At 44.0% G+C, this 20,840-nt stretch overlaps 1 protein-coding gene across 12 annotated transcripts in view; it reads left to right on the forward strand.

The window, feature by feature from the left end:
• si (sucrase-isomaltase (alpha-glucosidase)) overlaps positions 1-20,840 on the forward strand; it is a 243,278-nt gene that overhangs the window by 188,878 nt on the left and 33,560 nt on the right. For all 12 annotated transcript variants that reach the window (XM_041216425.1, XM_041216411.1, XM_041216418.1 and 9 more), the window contains 8 exons: positions 1,365-1,490; positions 2,090-2,221; positions 2,336-2,446; positions 2,645-2,707; positions 3,043-3,159; positions 3,254-3,338; positions 4,505-4,643; positions 6,885-7,018. In XM_041216425.1, the coding sequence (XP_041072359.1) occupies positions 1,365-1,490; positions 2,090-2,221; positions 2,336-2,446; positions 2,645-2,707; positions 3,043-3,159; positions 3,254-3,338; positions 4,505-4,643; positions 6,885-7,018 (907 nt within the window). The remainder of the gene's footprint in view (positions 1-1,364; positions 1,491-2,089; positions 2,222-2,335; positions 2,447-2,644; positions 2,708-3,042; positions 3,160-3,253; positions 3,339-4,504; positions 4,644-6,884; positions 7,019-20,840) is intronic.

Consider the following 20,840-nt stretch of genomic DNA (forward strand, 5'->3'; position numbering starts at 1 on the left):
TTGAGCACATTCCAGGAACTCTCACCCCTCTTGTCCCTTTGTACTATTCCTATCCCAGTCTATATTTGGATAATTGAAGTCCCCATGTTATGATTACTCTATAATTCTTGCACTTCTCTGTAATTTCTTTGCAAATTTGTTTCTCCACATCCCTTCCACTAGTTGGTAGTCTATATACTACACCAATCAATGTTATTGCACCTTTTTCATTCCTTATCTCTAACCAGAGAGATTCTGCCCTTGATTCCTCTGGAACGTCCTCTCTCTCCAGTACTGTAATGCCATCTTTAATCAATATTGCCATTTCGCCTCACCCCCGCGTTCTTTCCTTCCCTGTCTCTCTTAAACACTTTGCACCCAGGCATGTTTAACGCCCAGTCCTGCCCTTCTTTGAGCCAGGTCTCTGTTATATCTATAATATCATAATTCCATTCGTCAACCTGTGCCTGCAGTTCACCAATCTTATTAATCACACTTCTTGCATTCAGATACATGCACAGTAGCCCTGATTTAGGCTTTTTTACTTTCTCCCTTATCCTGACCCCTTCTAATGACTTACTATTGCCTACTCTAAATCTAATCAAACTCTCCATGTATTCTATGTACTTCAATACTACTCTCTGATATATTCTCATTATCAGTTAATACTTCTTTACCTCCCCATGCTGAATTTCCCCTCACATTCCCATCCCCTTGCCAATCTAGCTTAAACCCTTCCCAATACTACTACCTCTCCGTAAGGACATTAGTCCCAGAACTGTTAAGGTATAACCCGTCCTTCTTATACAGGCCCCACCTGCCCCAGAACCGGCTCCAATGCCTCAGAAATCTAAAGCCCTCTCTGCTACTCCATTTCTTCAGCCATGTATTGAACTGTTCAATCTTCCTATTCTTATGCTCCCTAGCATGAGGCACTGGGAGTAGTCCTGAGATTACTGCTCTTGAGGTCCTGCTTTTTAATTCCTTTCCTAACTCCTTAAAACCTACTTTCAGAATTTCTTTCTCTTAGAGAATCTTTGGAATTCTCTTCCCCCAAAGAGTAGTGGAGGCTTGAATATATTTAAGGTTAAATTTGTCAGATTTTTGATCAGCAAGGGTTATGGGGGCGGCGAGGAGGTGTTGGAGGCTGGGGCAGACAAGAAAGTGGAATTGAGGGCCCAATCAGATCATCCCTGTCCTTTTTGAGTGTCGTAGCAGGCTTGAGGGACTGCATGGCCTACTCCTCCTAATTTTTGAGTCCTTGTGTAAACTAACAAAATACAAATGCATGATGAATGTTGCAACAGAGAACAATTTGTGGTAAAAGACATCTTGCCAGCTTTGAACTCAAATCAAAAAATTGTCTTTTCTTGTACTCTTTCTAGCTTATTGGTCGTCCAGTCATGCCACCCTATTGGGCCCTGGGATTTCAGTTATGTCGATATGGATACAAGAATACCCAAGAAATTGAGAATCTATACACTGATATGAGGAATGCTGAAATTCCATATGTATGTTTATTATATACTTATGTGCAAGCGTTGCATCAATCTATCCGATGATCAGTTGAGCATATGATTTTTTTTTACATAAGGATGAAAGAGTAACTGATGTAAAAAAACACTTTGAAGATATTATCATATACCAATTTACACCAATGGAAATTAGTTTCAGGTGTGCACTCATGCAAAAATGGCAATATACAAATCCTTCTCTTAATTGAATAGCCAACCAATAAGACATCACCTCAAATGGGTGATCACATATTGGCTTCATTAATACAGCCCAGTGCACAGCCATTGGTTCTCTGAAGAACTCCATAAATCCTATACTTTTAACTCTTTTTAGTCTCAGATTAAAAATTAGCCTGCTTTGGAACAAGATTCTGTCCATAGTCCAAAACATGTCTGCTTAGTGCTTCTTTGTCTCTGAGCTCAATGTGACATGCAGAGGTGCAGCTTTCAATGTAAATCAGGTTAGCCAACTAGGTATTACTCGATATAGATATATTAGTCTGAGACTAGTAGCAGACATTGTTAACAGCAGCCTAAGTAATGCTGAATTGAACTACTCAGGGTTTCTATGCATTAAAATATATCTTTGTTTGAAGGATGTGCAATATGTTGACATTGAATACATGGAGCGGCAGCTGGACTTTAGTCTTGATGTTAATGACTTCCAGAATTTGCCAAATTTGTTTGATAAAATGAGAAGTGAAGGGATGCGAACTATTATCATTTTGGTAAGCTTCTCGTATATCTTCTTTTCAAAAAAAAGACTTGAATTGTGCATTAATAATTTAATTTGGAACTATTAATTTTGTACATTTGTGATATTACATTTTTTGAAACTACAGGATCCAGCAATTTCAGGAAATGAAACCAAACATTACGAAGCTTTTACAACTGGATTAGATAATAATGTCTTCATTAAATGGAGTGACAATTCTGATATTGTGTGGGGGAAGGTAATCAATGTGCTTTTCTTTATTTTTTGAGAGATATTTAAAACTTTAATGTTCTGAAGTGGTCTCAGTTACTTTTGTCACTAAGACAATTGTATTGCTTCTAATTTCACTAAACAAATGGAATTTTTTGTGCATCATGACAGCTACCAAATACATAAAGCCATTGTAACCTTTGAATTTTTTGAATACCCATTACAGGTATGGCCAGATTTTCCAAATAAAACAGTCGATACATCAAAAGACTGGGATTATCAAGTGGAAGTAAGCCTGATTTATAAAAACGTTGCATACCTGATTTAATTCTATTTGTCAAACAAATCACGCTGCAACTAAAATATACTAATTTAATATTTATCTGAAGCCAAATGTTTTGCCGTATGCCCTGACAAAGAGAACCTAAAAAAGTTAAGTTGAAATCATTTTTAACTTCAATGTGAACATGTTTTTAAAAAACAGACATGGAAGCAGGAGAACTTGATTAGCGTACAAGAGAAAATTAGAAAGAAAACTCCAATTTGCCTAGAATTAATTTTAAACTACATATTTAGCAAGTTTTGCCTGCTTTTTGTTAAAATTATTGTTTCATGTTGTTGCAGCATTTTCGCTCTTATACTGCTTTCCCAGACTTCTTCCGCAACGTAACAGTAGAATGGTGGCATACAGCAATAAAAGAATATTATAATAAAAGCTTGAAGTTTGATGGACTTTGGATTGTGAGTTTTTGCTATTAATTTTCTTTCTCATTAAACAGCAATTTTACCAAATTTCAATTAACAGAAAAGGCATTTTTCCCTTATTTCTCAATAGGACATGAATGAACCAGCAAACTTTGTTCATGGATCTGTTAATGGCTGTCATGATATCAAACTGAACAAGCCACCTTATATGCCAGGTTAGGACATTTCCAATTAATGAGTTCTTCAAATGTGTCTCTCAAAGAGAATGCAAAGGAATCGCTTGAGCTCAGAGATTGATAGTTGTAGGCTGCCTTGTCATTTAAACTGAATGTAGCCCATCTGTATTTAATGTAACTCTGTATTACTGAATCTCCCTCTCAAATTTTAAAACTGATGAATATTCTGTTCTAGAATATATCAAAGTGGTAAACCATAGGTTATTACCTAATCTGCAGTTGTCACAGAACAAACTACAATCTTTTTACCAAGGTTATTTTGAAGTAATAGTACAATTTCAGTCTTAATCACCGGGTGGGGCAGGGGGGCGCGGATCAGTTGTTGGCCAAATTGACATTAAGGGAGGGGTAATATTGTCAAGATGGGGTCAGTATCTGCTAATGCAGCTGCCACTTTTCATAAACTCTTCCCTTGGTAGCAAGATGGCCTCAGGTTAGAGACAGTAGATGTGTCAGATGGTCAGCCTTTTGGTTATACAGATAGGAGATCCGGGTGTTAAAATGTATAATTGCCTCTACTTTTTCTTTCTGTTGATTGGCGTTTGAACTTTTGCCAGTAACCAGTCTGGTGACAACCTTTGCTTTCAGCCCACCTCTAAGTCCATCCATGTTCTTTGTTCTCCTAATTTGGAGGTATGGTTTAATAAAAGGTTTTATTCCCTCCCACCCTGGGGGGTAATGATGAGCCAAGAATCATAGACGGGAAGCAAAAGTTGAAGAATGCTTCTATACAAGTCTTACTCAAGTTTTGAGCCTGCTGAGCTGTGTGAATTGCAGCAATTTCCTGCAGGCTCTGTTGCTGTTTCCTTTAGAAAAGATTTTAGTGATTTCTCAAAGGAGAGCAGATAACATATTGGGATTGTCCTCAAGCGCAAAACTTAATGCAAAGGAAGTGCCTGTTTGGAATTTGAGTGCAGAGGTCCATGTGTCTGACTGTAAGCCACCACAATTTTTCATCAAATTTTTTTTTTAAAATACAATTTAATTTTTCTTTAAACTTTAGAAATTAAAAGTTACAGATAATAAGTCTGAAACTGAAATTTATTGTCCAACAAATTCCAAACATGGAAGAATTTGGTTCATCATTTTACCAATTTCATTCTGTTTTTGTATTTTTCATCATGTGATACATTCTCATTTCTAAGCTCTTCAATCAAGGCACATTGGATTGCAACACAAGACACTATGTATGGAGAGTGAACAGATTCTAGCAGATGGAACTCCAGTAAGACACTATGATGTGCACAACCTTTATGGATGGTCACAAACAAAACCAACACTGGAGTAAGTTGTAGAAGATTACCTTTTAATAACTTGTGATTTAAAAATTATATGTGATCAAAAGCCACTAGAGATAAGTGTAGCTGGGCTGATTTTAAAGAATGGAGATGGAGTAATAAATAAATTATGGTATCTGAGTTAAATAGAAAAAAATCAATGCAATAGCTTGATTACAAAACCTATGCATTTATGTGCACAGAATATTGCATGTTGGAACAATTTTTAAAGGCCACAAATTGTACAAACCTTCCACCACAACCCTATCATAGCTTCATCAGAAGTATGGTGGAATCACTATGTAAAGTTCCCACTATACTTTCGATTAAGTTATGGTACCACAGTGAGAAAGAAGTTCAGAGGAAATTCAGCCCAATTATTCATATGCTGTAAACATAATTTTAATCTGCAAAATTGAAGATCAATGGACTAAGTGAACTGCAGAGAAAAAAAGTTCCAAATAGTTTTATGAAATAGATAGTGTTTGATCATGTAATAGCAAGGGCAGCTGTGTGACATGTTTTGGTGAAGTCATGCATTGTTCTCCTTATACTACTCACTTTAGACTATAGCCCTTCCTGCTGAGAAGCAATGCTGTGTCAGTGTGTAATCTGAGGATTTATAGGAAAGGTGGAGTTTTGTGTTCATCAATGTGAGGATCACTAGCATTGCAGAATCAAATGCTTTTCTATTTTTGAACCTCAAAGTGAGTCTCAACTCCAAACTCAGCTTATTTTACATATCAACCACCTTGGGTATGTAAATTAGATTGGCAATTTCTTCCAAACTAGAGGCAGCTTTGAGGTCTAAGTCTAATACACTTGGGGTTATATTGAGACTGACATAAGTCCTTAAAGGAATAGAGCAAGCAAGTGCTCGAACTGAATTTTGGTTTCATTGTAATTCAAGTTCCAAAGTGAAAGCTGTGTGTGATAAGCCTTGGTTCTGAGCACATGCCAATCCTCTGAATACTCCTGGGGTGATTTTCCGAGTTTGTGCTAACGGTGAGAACTTTCCTTATCATTAGCACAGCATGTCTATAGTTTTCCGGTGGTGCAAAATGAAGATTCCATCACCAATATGTACCCAGAAAAGTAGCTCCAAGCTGCTTTAATGCAAGGGACTGGAAAATAGAAGCTGTCAATGTGTAGGCTGAAGGTGACTGACTCACTATTGAAGGCATTGATGTGTGCCCTTTATGTACTAAAGCTATCAATATGTGACAGTAGGAAAGCTTAACCCTTAATGCTATACATTCATTTCTGGTAACTTTTCTTTTGCACATCTGTCTGTAAGATATTTTCAATAGACTTACATCTTCACACATCCTGTCAGTTTTTGGATTATAAATGCCCTCTGGAAACTTTCCTGACCCATAATAAAGAGATGCCTTCCCACTGATCCTGCAAATGCTAGCAGGATCAGCAGTGAAGGGATTTCAGGGCAAAATGATCCAACCAATTCTATTTCTCTGCTTTCTTAATTGTGTTATGTTTTGTTATTTAACTATGGATAATAATATCAAATTAAAGTTCTATATATTTGGGGTGATGGTAGTGTAGTGGTTAAGTCATTGGGCTAGTAATCCAAAGGCTCAGGCTTATGCTCTGTGGCTGTGGGTTCAAACTCCTCCTGACAGCTAGTGGAGTTTAAATTCAATTAATTAATTTTTTAAAATCTGGAATTGAAAGCTAATGTTAGTGATGGTAATCATGAAACTACCATTGATTGTCGCAAAAAACCATCTCTTCACTAACGTCCTTTAGGGAAGAAAATCTGCCATCCTTACTTTGTCTGGTCTACATGTGACTCCAGACCCACAGCAATGTAGTTGACTCTTAACAGCTCTCAAGGGCAATTACGGATCAGCAACAAATGCTTGCCTTGCCAGTGATGTGCACATCCCATTAAAGAATTTTTTTAAATCATAAGGACAAAATATATGATCTTAAAATGACAAAACAATTTGCATCTCCCTGTGTGCAAAGTCATAGGAAATTGACTTAACATGCATTTGTGTGTATTTCCTGTTGTCACTAACCTTGAGTCTGTCAAATGCTTTGGGAGATTGACATGAATTCTTGAAAAGGAAAGACAAAATATCAATAAATAGAGTACAGAAACATGGTTGCTTATACCACATTCCAAGCAAAGTAGAAAATTTTAGATTTAATTTTTAGAAAACTTCTGGTTCTCAAATGAGCCATCTTACTATTGTGATTGCAATTAACAATATATTTTTCATAGCTCTTTGCAGAACATAACTGGAGAGCGCGGGGTCGTGGTGACACGTTCAACTTTCCCAACTAGTGGCCAATGGGCGGGACATTGGCTTGGAGACAACACAGCTGCCTGGGACCAAATGCATAAATCAATCATTGGTAAAAAGTTTAAAATTCCTATATCTTTAATCGAACTACATTTAATGCTCTTCTGCATTTTTTCCTCTCCTTCCCATTTTCTATCCTCTTCAACCCACCCTGAAAGCAGTGATTCATGTAATAGTAGAAGCCCAGCAGCATTAGCAGTCCTCTGGTCCCTTCATAAGTAACTTCTCTTCAGAATTGTGGTTACAAGCCTTAGCAGACTTTTGACAATGAGGGTCCAGGGGTTTGAGGGGAGGAGTAGGAAGTGGACCCATATCCAAATGTGTGCTTTTCATCAGAGGTCATTTCACTGAATCTGAATCAGAAACAGGAACCTTATCTGATTTTTCCTTTAATCCAAGGATGCTGAGGTTAGTTGCAGCGTCTCATCAATATCACTGATTAGAGATTCTGCCTCCAACCCTCCTGATATCTGTAATTTAATTAACACTCTACAAGGTGTATGTATTCTTTGAGCTACTTCAAACCATTTCTAATGTAATTATATTGGATGGCAGCCTTCCATCTCATAAGACAATAGTTTGTGCTGAAGTGATCAACCTGAGTACCACCTGTTATAGCTTCAGCAGCACCTTCCAAACCCAAGACCATTATCATCTAGGAGGACAAGGGCAGCAGATGGATGGGAACACCACCACCTTGAAGTTCCCTTCCAAGTCACTCACCATCCTGACTTGGAAATATATCACCATTCCTTCACTGCCACTGAGTCAGAATCCTGGAACCCCCTTCCTAACAGCACTGTGGGTGTACCTACACCACATGCACTGCAGCAGTTCAAGAAGGCAGCTCACCACCACCTTCTCAAGGGCAACTCATGGGCAATAAATGCTGGCCAGTGAAGCCTACGTTTTGTGAATGAATTTTATAAAAGAAACCCCAGTTTGGCGCAACAGCTGCTGCAGAGGAAGACCTTGGGCTGAAAAAGTGCACAATTCACTGGCCTTTGTTTTTCCTAGGCCCTCTTCTCAGCCAGCTGAGCTTTTTATTTCTGCTCACCTCTTCCAATGCCCTTCCAAACAATTAGCCACTAGTGGTCATGGCCAAACTTTCCACAGTTGTCAGTGTCAATGTCTGCCATCTTCATATTTTGCTTGCAGGTGTCCCTGTACGTCCTGTACAGTTCACTGTATAGAAGGTCTTTGAGTATATGGCCATCATCCATCCAATGAATTTGAGCCAGCACAGCCATCATTGACTTAGCACTGAGTGTACACTGATGGATTTAGCATGCTCCAGCACTTCTGAGTTGGTGACCTTTTTCTGCCAAGAGAGGCCAAGTATACGCCTGAGACAGTGAAGGTGGAAACTGTTCAACCTTTTCTCCTGCCTAGCATATGTTGTGCAGGTCTCACCATTGGACAGAGTAGTGCAGTGAGGATGCAGGTTTGGTAAACTTGCAGTTTAGTGATCTCAGTCAGGTTGCTGTTGTTCTACACTCTCTTATTCCGCTTGGACATAACAGCTACAGCTTTGGCATTGTGTGTATTGATCGCAACATAATGTGACAGATTGCTGGTGATCGCAGAGTCCAGATATGGGAAGCTATCAACAACATCCAACGTCTGATTGTCAACACTGATAGATGGCAGTATGGCAACATCCAAGACGATGAAATTTGTCTTTCTAATGCTGACGGTCAAACCAAACTCTTCATATGTATGAGAGAGACTATCCATTTACCGCTGAAGGTGTTCCTCAGTGCAGAATGCTAATGTGGCATTATCAACATAAAGCAACTTTCTGATGAGGATTTGGTGCACCCTTGTCTTGAATCTCAGGCGAGCAAGGCTAAATGGCTTTTCTGTCAGTACTGGTATGTAAGTAGACACCCTCTACAGTTGACCCGAAGGCGTATGGCAGCAGCAAAAAGAAGAACATGCCGAAGAGAGTCACTGCTAGACCACAACCTTGTTTGACCCCGCTATGGATCACAAAGGGTTCCAACATTGCCGTAACTGACTTTATCCATCATGTTGTCATGGAAAGGGGAGATCACATTGAGCACCTTTGGCAGGCAGCCAATTCTCTCCTGCAGCTTAAGTACACTGTCATTGCTCACATAGCCAAATGCTTTCGTGAGATCGATGAAAGCAATATACAGTAGTCTCCTTTGTTCATGGCATTTCTCTTGCAGCTGCCAGACTGACAAGATCATGTCAATTGTAGATCTTCCAGTTCTGAAACCACACTGGAATTGCCAGACTGCCTTTGGGAATGCTGTGTGACTCCCATTTAACCCCTGAGCTACCAAGGCTCAGGAATAATTTGTGTTGGCCAGATTGAAACCATTTAAGCTGACAATATATTCCTATCAAATCCACCTTCTCACATCCCATTTCACCAATATCCTACCATCTGCAAAGATTTACAACCTGCTAGTAGTGTAAGCATTTGCCTTTTTTTATCCACCGCAACTTCCCTTACCCCAACCCTAACTTTCTGACTTGATATATTTTTAATTCTTTCATGTGAGCATGATGTGATGGAGCAAGGTCAGCATTTGCTGTCCATCCCCAAATGCTCTTGTGAGGTTGGTGGTGAGCTGTTATCTTGAACGACTGTATTTTACCACTATACTTTCAGATACCTAATTGCAATAATTGCAGCTTTAAGTGACTGTAGCTTTAAGACTTATTGTGTTGTATAGTATCACGTGACAGTGTGAACGAATCAGCTCTAAGCACAGGGAACCTTAGAGTGGGGCTTTTTCTTCTGGTTATGGAGCTTGATGGAACATGTAACTGCTGCTGCAGTCTGTAAATAAAGTTCGATATTTCTAATGAGAAACCTGTTTGGAAAATCAAGTCCATAACAAACTGGCAATGAGGATAAACTGGGTTGTCCCTTGCTCAGTGACTGTGAGTATCTTGTTTGAACAGAAGATAATGATAAACTCACCAGATATGCCACATTTTGGCAGGATTGACCCCTTCAAACCATCCACAGACGATATGTAGAACGTCTTTGCTTCTATTTCCAGACAAACAAAATAATGGGGGAGGAAAAGAGGGGAACAATTTTCCTAAGCGTTTGCAGGACTAAAACCTATAATTTAATTTGAAGTTTGACAACCGTGAACTCCCCTGATTGGGAGACCTTTGGTGAATTGGTGGACCTCTTTAAGGGACACTTTCAACCCAAACCCACAATCACCATGCATAGGTTCAGGTTTAATTCTAGGGTTAGAGCCCCAGGGGAGACCATTGCTACATATGTGATGAAATTGAAACAACTGACCAAACACTCTGATTTCAGGGAGACCCTAAGCAATATGCTCAGAAGTCATTTGGTCTGTGGTGCGCAAGATGATGCCATTCAACAATGATTATTAGCTGAAGTAAACCTCGATTTTAATAAAAGCTATACAAGGCACAAAATGACGCCATTTTCCAGTTGGGGCGGGAACGGACAGCCGGGCGTGGCGCAAAAAGTTGGGTCTCTGCCGCGAAGCAGAAGACAGTCCCCGCTACCCAAAAGTTTAAAATAAATACAGGGAACAGCTCAGCAGCTAAATCTAAAAATCAATTGTTACTAATGGGAAAGCAATCATACTCCAGAAGCTTGCTATTTTAAAGAGGCAGAGTGCTATTTTTGCCATAAAGGAGGGTACATACTGAAGCATTGTAAAGCAAGATTGAGACAGCCTGTTACTCGGCAGGTAAATAGTAAACCTTTAATAATACAAGTGGACATTGGTGCTTCAACCACTAGTGGGAGAGCACACCTTCAAATTTTTAAACAAGGGTACACAACAATTGAATTTGGAGCAGACTTCAGCCAAATTGAAAACTTAGAGGGCTGAATTTTTCCCTTGTTGGGTGGGTGTGTGCCCGACCTGAATGAGCGTAAAATGATGTGCGATGACGTCAGGCGAACGTCCCAATGTCATCATGCACTCACACGATTTTTCAGCCAGGAGGAGGGTGTGGGAGTTGGCATCGTGCCTGCCAACAATTAAGTAGCCTCTTAAGGCCCTTAATCAATTAATTGATTGGAATTTTTTGCTGCCCGTCCAACCATCTGGTTGGTGGGCAGGCAGAAAGGCCAAGTGGCCTTTGCATTTTTGGCGAAACCTCATTTTCGGGCAGGATGAGATCTCAACCGGTGATTTAAAAAAACTTTTTAACATTCCTGTTTAACATGTCCCTGCTCATGTGACAGAGTCACATGAGAGGACATGTTTTCATTATATTAAATAACTTTATTTTTATTGTTAAAAATCTTCAGCACGGAGCTGCCTCGGAGCTTTTATTATGCACACTCACACTCATGCAATGCTTCAGTGTTCGCGCTCCTCCCACCCCCACTCTGGCAGCACTGCAGCACGTGTTTTTCACTGGCTGGCCATTAATTGGCCAACCAGCATGAAATCGCAGTTGAGGCCTGATCATGGTGGCAGGCGGCTTCATGACCTCTCCCGGGCATGCCCACTTGATAGGGTAAAATTCTGCCCATACCGGCGAAGCTACTTCCAAGTGAAGGGTATTACCACTGTACCTGTTTATTACAAACACCAAACAGCACAACTCCCGGTGGTAGTTATAAAAGGCGAAGGACCAAGCCTTTTAGGTCACAACTGGTTGAGGGAAATTAACCTTGATTGACCAGTGAGATTTCCAAAGGAAGTAGGAAGAGTTCCTGATTTGGGAAAGAAACAAGGCAAGGTGCTTCAGAATGAGCTTGGAGAGTCAAAGGACCTCAACAGGGTGTGAAAGGAGTGTGTAGTCATTCACCAACCTGAGGAAACAAAGACTGTCATAAACAGCAGCGTGGAAGAACAGCAAAAGAGATTAAAGGAGACTCGGTGAATTACAGAATTCAAGACGAAGCAAGTGAGCTGCACAAAGGAAAAGAAAATGTGTTGAAAGACCTTAACACACTACAAAGATCCCTCAGGTCAAAGTTTGTACTTCTGGGAAATTATGAAGAGAAACTTCATGAACAAACTGAAGAACCAGTTGGTAGAGGAGATGCAGCAATGTTCAAGGTTCCAGGAGGAAACCAACAGATACAAGAAGACAGAAAAGCTGAAGAATCAGCTGAGCGAAACAAAAGAGGCATTAGAAGGAAAAGTCGTGGAACTTTCCAAAATGCATGGTGATGAAGCCATGGGTAGCTCAATCCCTGGATGGAACCAAGTTGAGATTTCGCTTGTGAGAAGTCTGGCTGACTGTGAAGTCAAAATGAAGGATGAGAGTAAACTCATTGGTAGACAGAAGAAGACGAGATGGAAGATGGTTTTGAAAAGAAAATGAACAACGCCCCCACTACTACAGGTTCAATACCTTCAGAGTTACTTAAGAAGCGACCCCTTCAAGCAAGACTAAGTCTGATACTTCCCAATTTGGAGGGGAAGGTGAAGAAAAGATGAGGGAATCAAAAAGCAACTCATGATTTGCATAGTTGTGAGCGAGAATTTACTGTTGGTGAAGCAGTATACGTATGAAACTTTGGTGGTGGACCGAGTTGGTTACCTGGTGTAGTTGTTGCTGTGACCACATAGAAGTAGAGGCTGGATCGCCCGCAAACACATGGATCCTTTGAGAAGAAGGGAGCTACCCTAACAAAATGATGTTCCACCTGTAACCATTGTAGAACCAATGGTCCCTGTTGATCAAGGATAGACATGCCACATGTCTCTGTCGGAGTGGATAACACTGAACTGCCTGTGCCTAAAGAGGTACCTGATGTTGCTGTGGTTCCGGATAATGTGGATCCTGTAAGCGTTCGAAAGTCGTGGAGCTACAACATTCCACCCGGATCAGGAAACCACCTGAGAGACTGAACTTTCCATGACCCATGTATATATTCATCATGTCATGAAGGTAGATGTTCTTGTAAATACAAACTGTACAAAAAATTTAAAGGAGGTGGAATGTAGTAATTTAGCTTTAAGGAATATCGTGACTAGCTTTAAGACTTACTATATAGGTACTGTGTAGTATCACATGACAGTGTGAACAAATCACCTCTTAAGCATGGGGAACTTTAGAGTGGGGGTTTTTCTTCTAGTTGTGAAGCTTGATTGAAGCATATAACTGCTGCTGCAACCTGTAAATAAAGTTCGATGTTCCTAATGAGAAACCTGCCCGGAAAATCAAGCCCATAACACCAAGAACATCCTAGTTCTAGGTTGAAGGCCTGAATAAAAAAAGAGACTATTGAAGAAGAAACACCGTCACTCGGTCTGACACTCAGCGCTTTCAGCTCAGATATGGGTATTGCAGGTATTTTTAGAGAGTAGCATAAAGGCGGGACTCAGGTATGAGTGGCTGGCAGCCAGGGCAGAGGGAAAAGACAGCGCAGGTACCAGCTTCTTAAAGAGTGAGGTTGCACATGAGCTTTGCTTCAGAGATCACGAGGTCTTAAGAAATAGGAGCACAAACAGTTCATTCGGTCCCTGAAGCCTGTTCTACCATTCAATAAGATCATGGCTGATCTGACTGTGTCTTAGCTCCATAACCCTTGACTCTCTTTTAGATCAAAAATCTAATGTATTCAGTGGCCCTGCCTCCACTGCTCTCTGGAGAAGAGAATTCCAAAGATTAATTACCTCTGACAGAACTTTCTCTTCATTTCAATCTTAAATGGGAGACTCCTTATTTTAAAACTGTGCCCCCTAGTTCTAGATTACACCTACGGGGGAAACAGCTTCTAACCTGTCAAACCATCTCAGCATCTTATATGTTTCAAATATGATCACCTCTCAGTCTTCTAAACTCCAATGGGTATAGGAGAAACCTGGTAAATGTTTCCTCAAAATATTCCTTCAACCCAGGAATCAGCCAAGTGAACATTCTCTAAACTGCTTCCAATACAAGTATATCCTTCCTTAAAGATACCAACACTGCACATAGTATTCTAGCTGTGGTTTCACGAATGCCCTGTAAAATTGTAGCAAGACTTCCCTACTTCTATTCCCCATCACCCTTTACAAAAAAGGCCAACATTCCATTTGCCTTTCTAATAACGTGCTGTTCCTGCATGATAACCTTTTGTGATTCACTTACAAGGATAGCCTGATCTCTCTGTACTGCAGCATCCTGCAGTCTTTCTCCATGGACAATTTCACATTTCCCACATTATACTCCATCTGCCAATTTTTTGTCCACACTTAACCTATTTATATCCCTTTGCAGACTCTGAGGCCTGAATTTTCATAATTCTGGAAAGGTTTCTGGCTTATTCAAAATCCAATCCATATAGGATTTGTGCTGCACGATTGATTTCACAACTTATCATTATCACAGTGGGGTGCCTTACAGTTCAGTTTGATTAACAGCTCCAAGTGGTTATAAAATCTTTGATGAGGGGCTGTGAATACACATTCACTGTTATAAAAGATTAAGTGAATTAGGAATTTAAACGTAGTGAATGGGTTTTTATCAATGAGAGTGTCTTTTTTAATATTGAATTCATCCATAGACATTTAGAACTTTATTTTATTTCTGCTCAGCATGGGTCCTGAGGTCTGCCCATGCTGGATACTGGGTTAGTTGGCATGGAGGGGTGAGGGTAAAGGGTGGCGTAAAGTTGGCATAGGGGCTATAAAGGGCCATGGAGGGTTGATAGAGATGCATAGGTTGGCATGGAGGGTATGAGGGGCCATGGGGTGTGGGTGGGGGGCATGATGTCACATGGGTTTGCATGGATAGGGCATGGGGAATGTGTAGGATTTGAGGGACTGAGGGTTAGAGGGGTTTTTGTTGTTTTTTGTGCAGCTGGAACAAAATGCTGCAGCACCAAGGCCGGCCTTTCACCCAGCCTGCCTCTGCACTTGCTCACAGCCACATGCGCTGCCTCTGAACTGTTACCGGGACAGCCCCAATTAGCACCCAACAGCAACCAGCACCCTCTCCCCCACCCCCACAGAACGACAACCTGACCATCTGGGGCACTTTCTCCCGAGTCAGGCTTGTTTGTGGAGCTGAGAATTTTCCCGACTCTGAGCAAAAGTTCAGGCCTTTGTATCCTCATCTTACTTTCTTAGCTATCTTTGCATTATTAGCAAGTTTGATGACAATACACTCAGAACCTTCATCCAAATAGTTAATATAGATTGTAAATAGTTGAGGCCCCAGCACTGATTCCTGTGGAACTCCAACAGTTACAGTTTGCCAACTGGAAAATCACCCATTTGTCCAAACTTTCTGCTTTCTGTTAGTTGGTCAATCCTCTGTCAATGCTAATATAAGTTGCAGGGCTGTTGGACAATACAAACCTGGGGTTGTGTCCACAGGAACTGAAGTGAGATTAGGTGCTCGTGGACAGCCCATCCAGAACATAGTTTTGTTGCTGTCTTCTCTCTTCTGCTCCTCCTTTTGTTTCTGCTCTTGTACCTCCTCTTCCTCTTCCTGAGATTGTTACCGAATCTGTGGTGGAAGGACTGTGCCCTCAATCAGGACACCCACTCTGAGGAGCTATGAAGGGCTCTTCCGTGTGTTCAGGCAGTAGAACATTTACTTCAACACCCTATTTGTCTGCTCAGTAGTATTTCTCATGGCAGCACAGCTCTCACTGGCCATATGTGGTTGGGTGGCGGAGGGGGGTCATCAACCAGTTATAGAACAGATAGCAGCCACCCTCTAGTGTGACATGATGGCTAAAAAATTGATGGAACAGCAGACTAGCACAGGATGAATGTATCATGACCTCTTCCAGAATAACAGGATTCACCAGCATGGTCGCACACCAACTGCACGTTTAGCAAGTGGAATTCTTTGCCATTGCGGTACATCTCAGCAAAGCCACGTGTGTGCAGTTAATGGCCCTGCACCCTGAGGAAGCTCACTACCCTGGCAAAGCTATGTCCACGCTACACCTGCTTCTCCCTGGTCAGAAAGAAAACAATGAAGTCCATTCACATTGCATACAGAGTCGCGGCCACCTCCTCGATAACGCAATGGATGGTGAACTGGGAGATGTTAGATTTGTCACCTGTACCAGCCTGGAAGAATTCTGACATATAAAAATCCGGGCCTATGGTTACCCTCACAGCTGCTAGCAGTCCCGTGCTTGCATGACTCTGAGACAACAGGTTCCAAGAAGTGGTAGAGTTTTGAACATCTCCATTAATCACAGGCAGCAAACACACTGCTCCTGGATTAGGTAAAGGTAAGAAAACTGCTTCCAGAAGACCCTAAGTGGATAACTCCTCCAGCTGAAAGCCCTTCTCTATCTCATCTTGCTCCTACTCCCTCTGCACCATCTCCCCCATCTCCATCCACCAACCCCCCCCCCCCCCCGGTCTTAGGGCAGGGGTGGGGGGGTGGGAGTGGAGGGTATTGCCAGATTGGCAGCTATTACTTGGAGCAGATTGTGAGCCCAGAGCCCTTGCTTTAATAACCAAGGTCAGAATTTTCTCGTTGGTGTGTGGGGGCGGGCCCCACATGCCAACGTATAAAATAACATGCAGTGATGTCAGGCGAGTGTCCCGACATCACTGCGCACCATCGTGATATTCAGGTGGGCGGGTGCGCAATGTTCTCAGATGCACGCCTGCCATGAATTAATCAGGTACTTAAGGCCCTTGAGGCAGCAATTGTCTGGTATTTTTCGGGGCCTGTGCAATCTTCAGGACGTCACATGGGCACAACGGGCAGGCGGGTAGGAGACATTTGTATAAACCTCATCCAGGAACGGGATAAGAGCGGTGAGTTGGATCGTGAGTGGTATCTGTTAGATATTTAATTGTGAAAGTTACTGCTATTTGCCTGTGTGAGCAGGAATACTTCAAAAGCCTTCAGGGCAGGGCTCTACAGTAAAGATCACTTTTGGGGCCTGCAGGTTTCAGGAAGCCTTCCCCTAGCCCGGGAATGGGAGTTGTGCTATCCACTGGAAGCACCTCCTTTCTGGAAGAAGGGAGGGCTAGAAGGGGGGGGGGCGGGGGAGGCCAGGAGTCCACATTCAGCCTCCAAGGGTGCCACCTTTGGGAGAAGAGCGCAGACACAAACCATGCAGGGCCAGCAGGAAGTGCAAGGCAGAAGGGGCTGCAGAAGACGCACTATCCTGCTGCCAGGGTATACAGGCGACGGAGTAACTATCTCAATATGTCTGAGGTGCCGAAGGAGGCTCCGTCTCTCAAGGGGGACAATCACCTCCATTTGTCAGATCATAAGCCCTGAGATCTGTGCCAACTGTGTGGGTGGGCACCCCATGCCAGTGGAGTTGCCCTCAACTTCAGTGCCTCCGGTTCTTTCCAGGGTTCGGTGGGTGATCTTTGCAGAGTCTCCTAATCAGCTGTCCACACTTGTGTCAAGCAGGTGACAGACGCTTTGTTCAGGCGTGCATTGACTTTCATCCACTAACGCTAGGACAAGGCCAACCAGACAGAGCGAGCCAGAGGCTTCGCAACAATTACTAGCTTCCCCCGCGTTCAGGGTGCAATAGACTGCACACATGTTGCCATCAAGGCGCCAGCAGGTGAGCCCAGTGCCTTTGTCAACAGGAAGGGATTCCACTTCATGAATGTGCAGGTAGTGTATGATCACAGGATGCTGATTCTACAAGCGTCTGTAAGGTACCCAGGCAGCTCGCACGACGCTTACACACTCAGACAATCCCAGGTGCCGAGACTCTTCAGTGCTCCAGCCTGGTTGGATGGATGGCTGCTGGGTGACAAGGGCTATCCCCTCAGAAGGTGACGCATGATGCCTCTTTACCATCCAAGAACAGAGGCTGAGCAGCAGTACAACAGGAGCCATACCTCCACAAAGGCTGTGGTAGAGAGAACCATTGATCTTCTCAAGGTGCACTTCCGATGCCTGGACCATTCCGGGCCACATTCCAATACTCTCCAGATTGTGTGTCGCTGATAGTGGTTGCATGTTGCGCTCTCCGCACTCTGGCACTGGAAAGGGGTGACGCAGTGGACGAGGACGATGTAGACACAGTTGCTCCGGCTGCACATGATGAGTCCAGTAGTGAGTCCGAGGATGAGCACGCACAGGAGAATGCTAAGGGCTAGACGCTGACCTGGGCATAGTCCAGGGAGGCAGGGACTTCCATGAGGCTTTAATCCAAAGAACCTTCAGCTATGGACCTCCAACACATGCCAGAACTGCAGGCTGCATACTCTATACCCAAGTGCTCAATCTGTCTGGATAGGAACATTAACTAAGGCCTTTGTTAATAAAGCTCAATGTCAAACAACTCACTCATAACATCATGGGTTCCTGTCCACTTGCAGAAATAAGGAGTCACCCTGAGCCATGCTTACATATCAAAATTTAGTATAACAAAATGAACTTCAGAAACCAAAAAAAAATGTGTTGCACATCACACCAAGTCTTAATTAACTAATAGTGGGGCAACATAAAAGCACCAGTGAGAAACCCGTGGTGTGCCTAATGTGCTTTATGGGTGCTACGTCTAGGTGCTGTCCCCTCGCTGGCACTGGCATCTGAGACTGTGCTGTCCTGTTAGCCTCGATGACCATGGTGGGTGTCCTCTGAACTCTGAGCCTTTGCTGGCCCCGCTAGGGAGGGAGCAGCCCGTTCCACAGCTGGCATCTGCCCAGTCGCTGCAGCCTCATCCAATGCCATGGTCACTGGCAGAGGGGCAGAGGAGCTGCTGTCCTCATCAGGAGCGCCCTGAGAGGAGCCCACAGAGATGACAGGCAGCTGCTGCGCCAATGTGAGGTTGCTTCGGACCTCCCTGCACACCGTAGATGGATGGGCACCGAGCTGGGATACTTAGTGCCCAAACCATTTCCCACACTGGCTCTGACTAGCTGAGGTCAGTGTTGCTGTGAGGGCTTGCTGGTCTGAGCGCAACATCAGGAGGCCCTGATTGTCCTCCTGGAGGAGCCTCTCCACGAGAGTCACCACTCACTCCATGGAGGAAGCATGGCACTTGGCCGGGAGGCTCATTGCATCAGTGATGCTTTGCATGCACGCCTCCAGCACGGGCACCATGCAACGCATTGCCTCATGTATCTTTGCCAGATACTCCTGGATACCTTGCTGCACTTCTAGCGTTTGCTGTCTCATGGACAACTCCAGAGGCACATCATCAGCCACCGACTGAGCATATGTGCCTGGTCCCCAACAGTCCTCTGACTGCTGGCACCCTGGGCACTCTCTGTCTCCGTCTGCGCCTCAAGCGAATGTGAAGTGCCCTCACCGCTGTGCCCCGGGTCACGAACCAAAGATCTAATTCCCACTGAAGTGCTAGTCTCTGCACTGATGCCTGCCTGGCAGAGATGGTGTGACATTGGAGAGTCGATATGTTCTGGGAGCTCAGGTGTGAGAGTTGATTCCCCCCCCCCCCCCCCCCCCCCCCCCACCTCTCCGGCCTCCTCTCCAGGCCCTGCTTCGGTGACGCTGAAAGGAAGAACAAGGATATTTGATTAGTTAAAGTGGAGACAATGTCAATGTGCATGTCGGTACCCTGGAATTATTATGCACTCATCCTTCCATAATCAATGGCCAACCTATGTTGCAAATTTCAAACACGGAGCATTCAGCAGTGCCATGGCTGCTGGAGCACACATGGTGACCTCAGTGGTCGGCAAACATACTTCCCCGTGGCACTCCAGCCTCACCGTCACCGGTAAACCTGGGCACATGGCGCCTCTCCAGATCCATGGCCTGCTGTTCAAAAGGAGTCAAGATGGTCAACTGAGCCTAGCCTTCGCTTGGTGGACTTAAGCACAGTCTTTTCCTGAAAAAGAGAGAAAAGCATTGATTAGTTCAGCCTGTACGTGGATTCCTATCGCATCTCTGTCAACCCAATCAGAGTGGAGCATTGCAGGGCTCTAGTTCTTCATTACCCCGCAGCTGCCACACACTCATACAAAGAAGCCAGGGCTGACTGCCCCCTTGCCCAAATGCTGCCTCCATCACACTTCACAAGACAAGGTGTAACCTTGCAAAGCAAGGAGGCACAAGCACGTGGAATGCAAAGGCCAGCAGGTGGATTGCTGCCCTACCACCTGGAAGCTCCCCTCCCAGCATGTTAGTACCCGGACTTTGACATGCTTTGCTATTCCAGCACTGTGCCTAGGTGCAGATCCTTGAGTTTCCCCTCGATCCTATGCTCTGGATGTCAGTGTCACACATGCTGCGGGTGCAGAACCCATCTCAGCGCAACCCTCTCAGGGTCACCCAGGCATGGGCAATATCTGCTGGCCAACCTAGCTATAACTGCACTCAGAATTGTTTGTGGAGGGCGGGGGAGGTGCACTTTGTGGGGACAGGGTGACAGTTTTATTAAGTGACCTCAGCCAACATGGTACTCACCCTTCCCGAGCGCAGGATGTTATTGAATCCTTTGCGGCACTGAACCCATGTGTGTTGCACAGCATCCTGGGAGCTCACACTCATGGCCACCTCCTCCCATGCACATTTGGCCAGGCAAGAAGGCTTCTGCCTCCTGTCCCTCGGAAGCAGTACCTCCCACCATACTGCCACCTCCTCCAGGAGGGCAGCTAGGCACTCATTCGAAAACTGAGGGGCACACTGTCCCGGTGGCCTACCCTCCGGCCTGGCCTGTCCCGCTGCCCTACCCTCCGGCCTGACCTGCTCCGCTGGCCTACCTTCCGCACTTGCTTGCTCACTGGTGAGCCCTTCTACTGACCATTGTGAGCAGCCTTGCAAAGGCTGCCAGTGCTTCATTTAAACAGGCCGCCGGGTCGCCATTGGACCTGGCGGTCAGTGCACTCCCGCCACTGCCCACCCACTCCTGCTATCTGGACTCGAGAAATACGCTGGGCAGACATAAAATGGCAGCGCGGACCAGACCATGGGCGGCGATTGGGTCCGTGCCTGCCTGTGCCCGTTCCCGCTTGGCCCGCCCGACATGGGGAAAATTC

Source organism: Carcharodon carcharias, chromosome 2 (assembly GCF_017639515.1).
Source record: "Carcharodon carcharias isolate sCarCar2 chromosome 2, sCarCar2.pri, whole genome shotgun sequence".
Lineage (NCBI taxonomy): Eukaryota > Metazoa > Chordata > Chondrichthyes > Lamniformes > Lamnidae > Carcharodon > Carcharodon carcharias.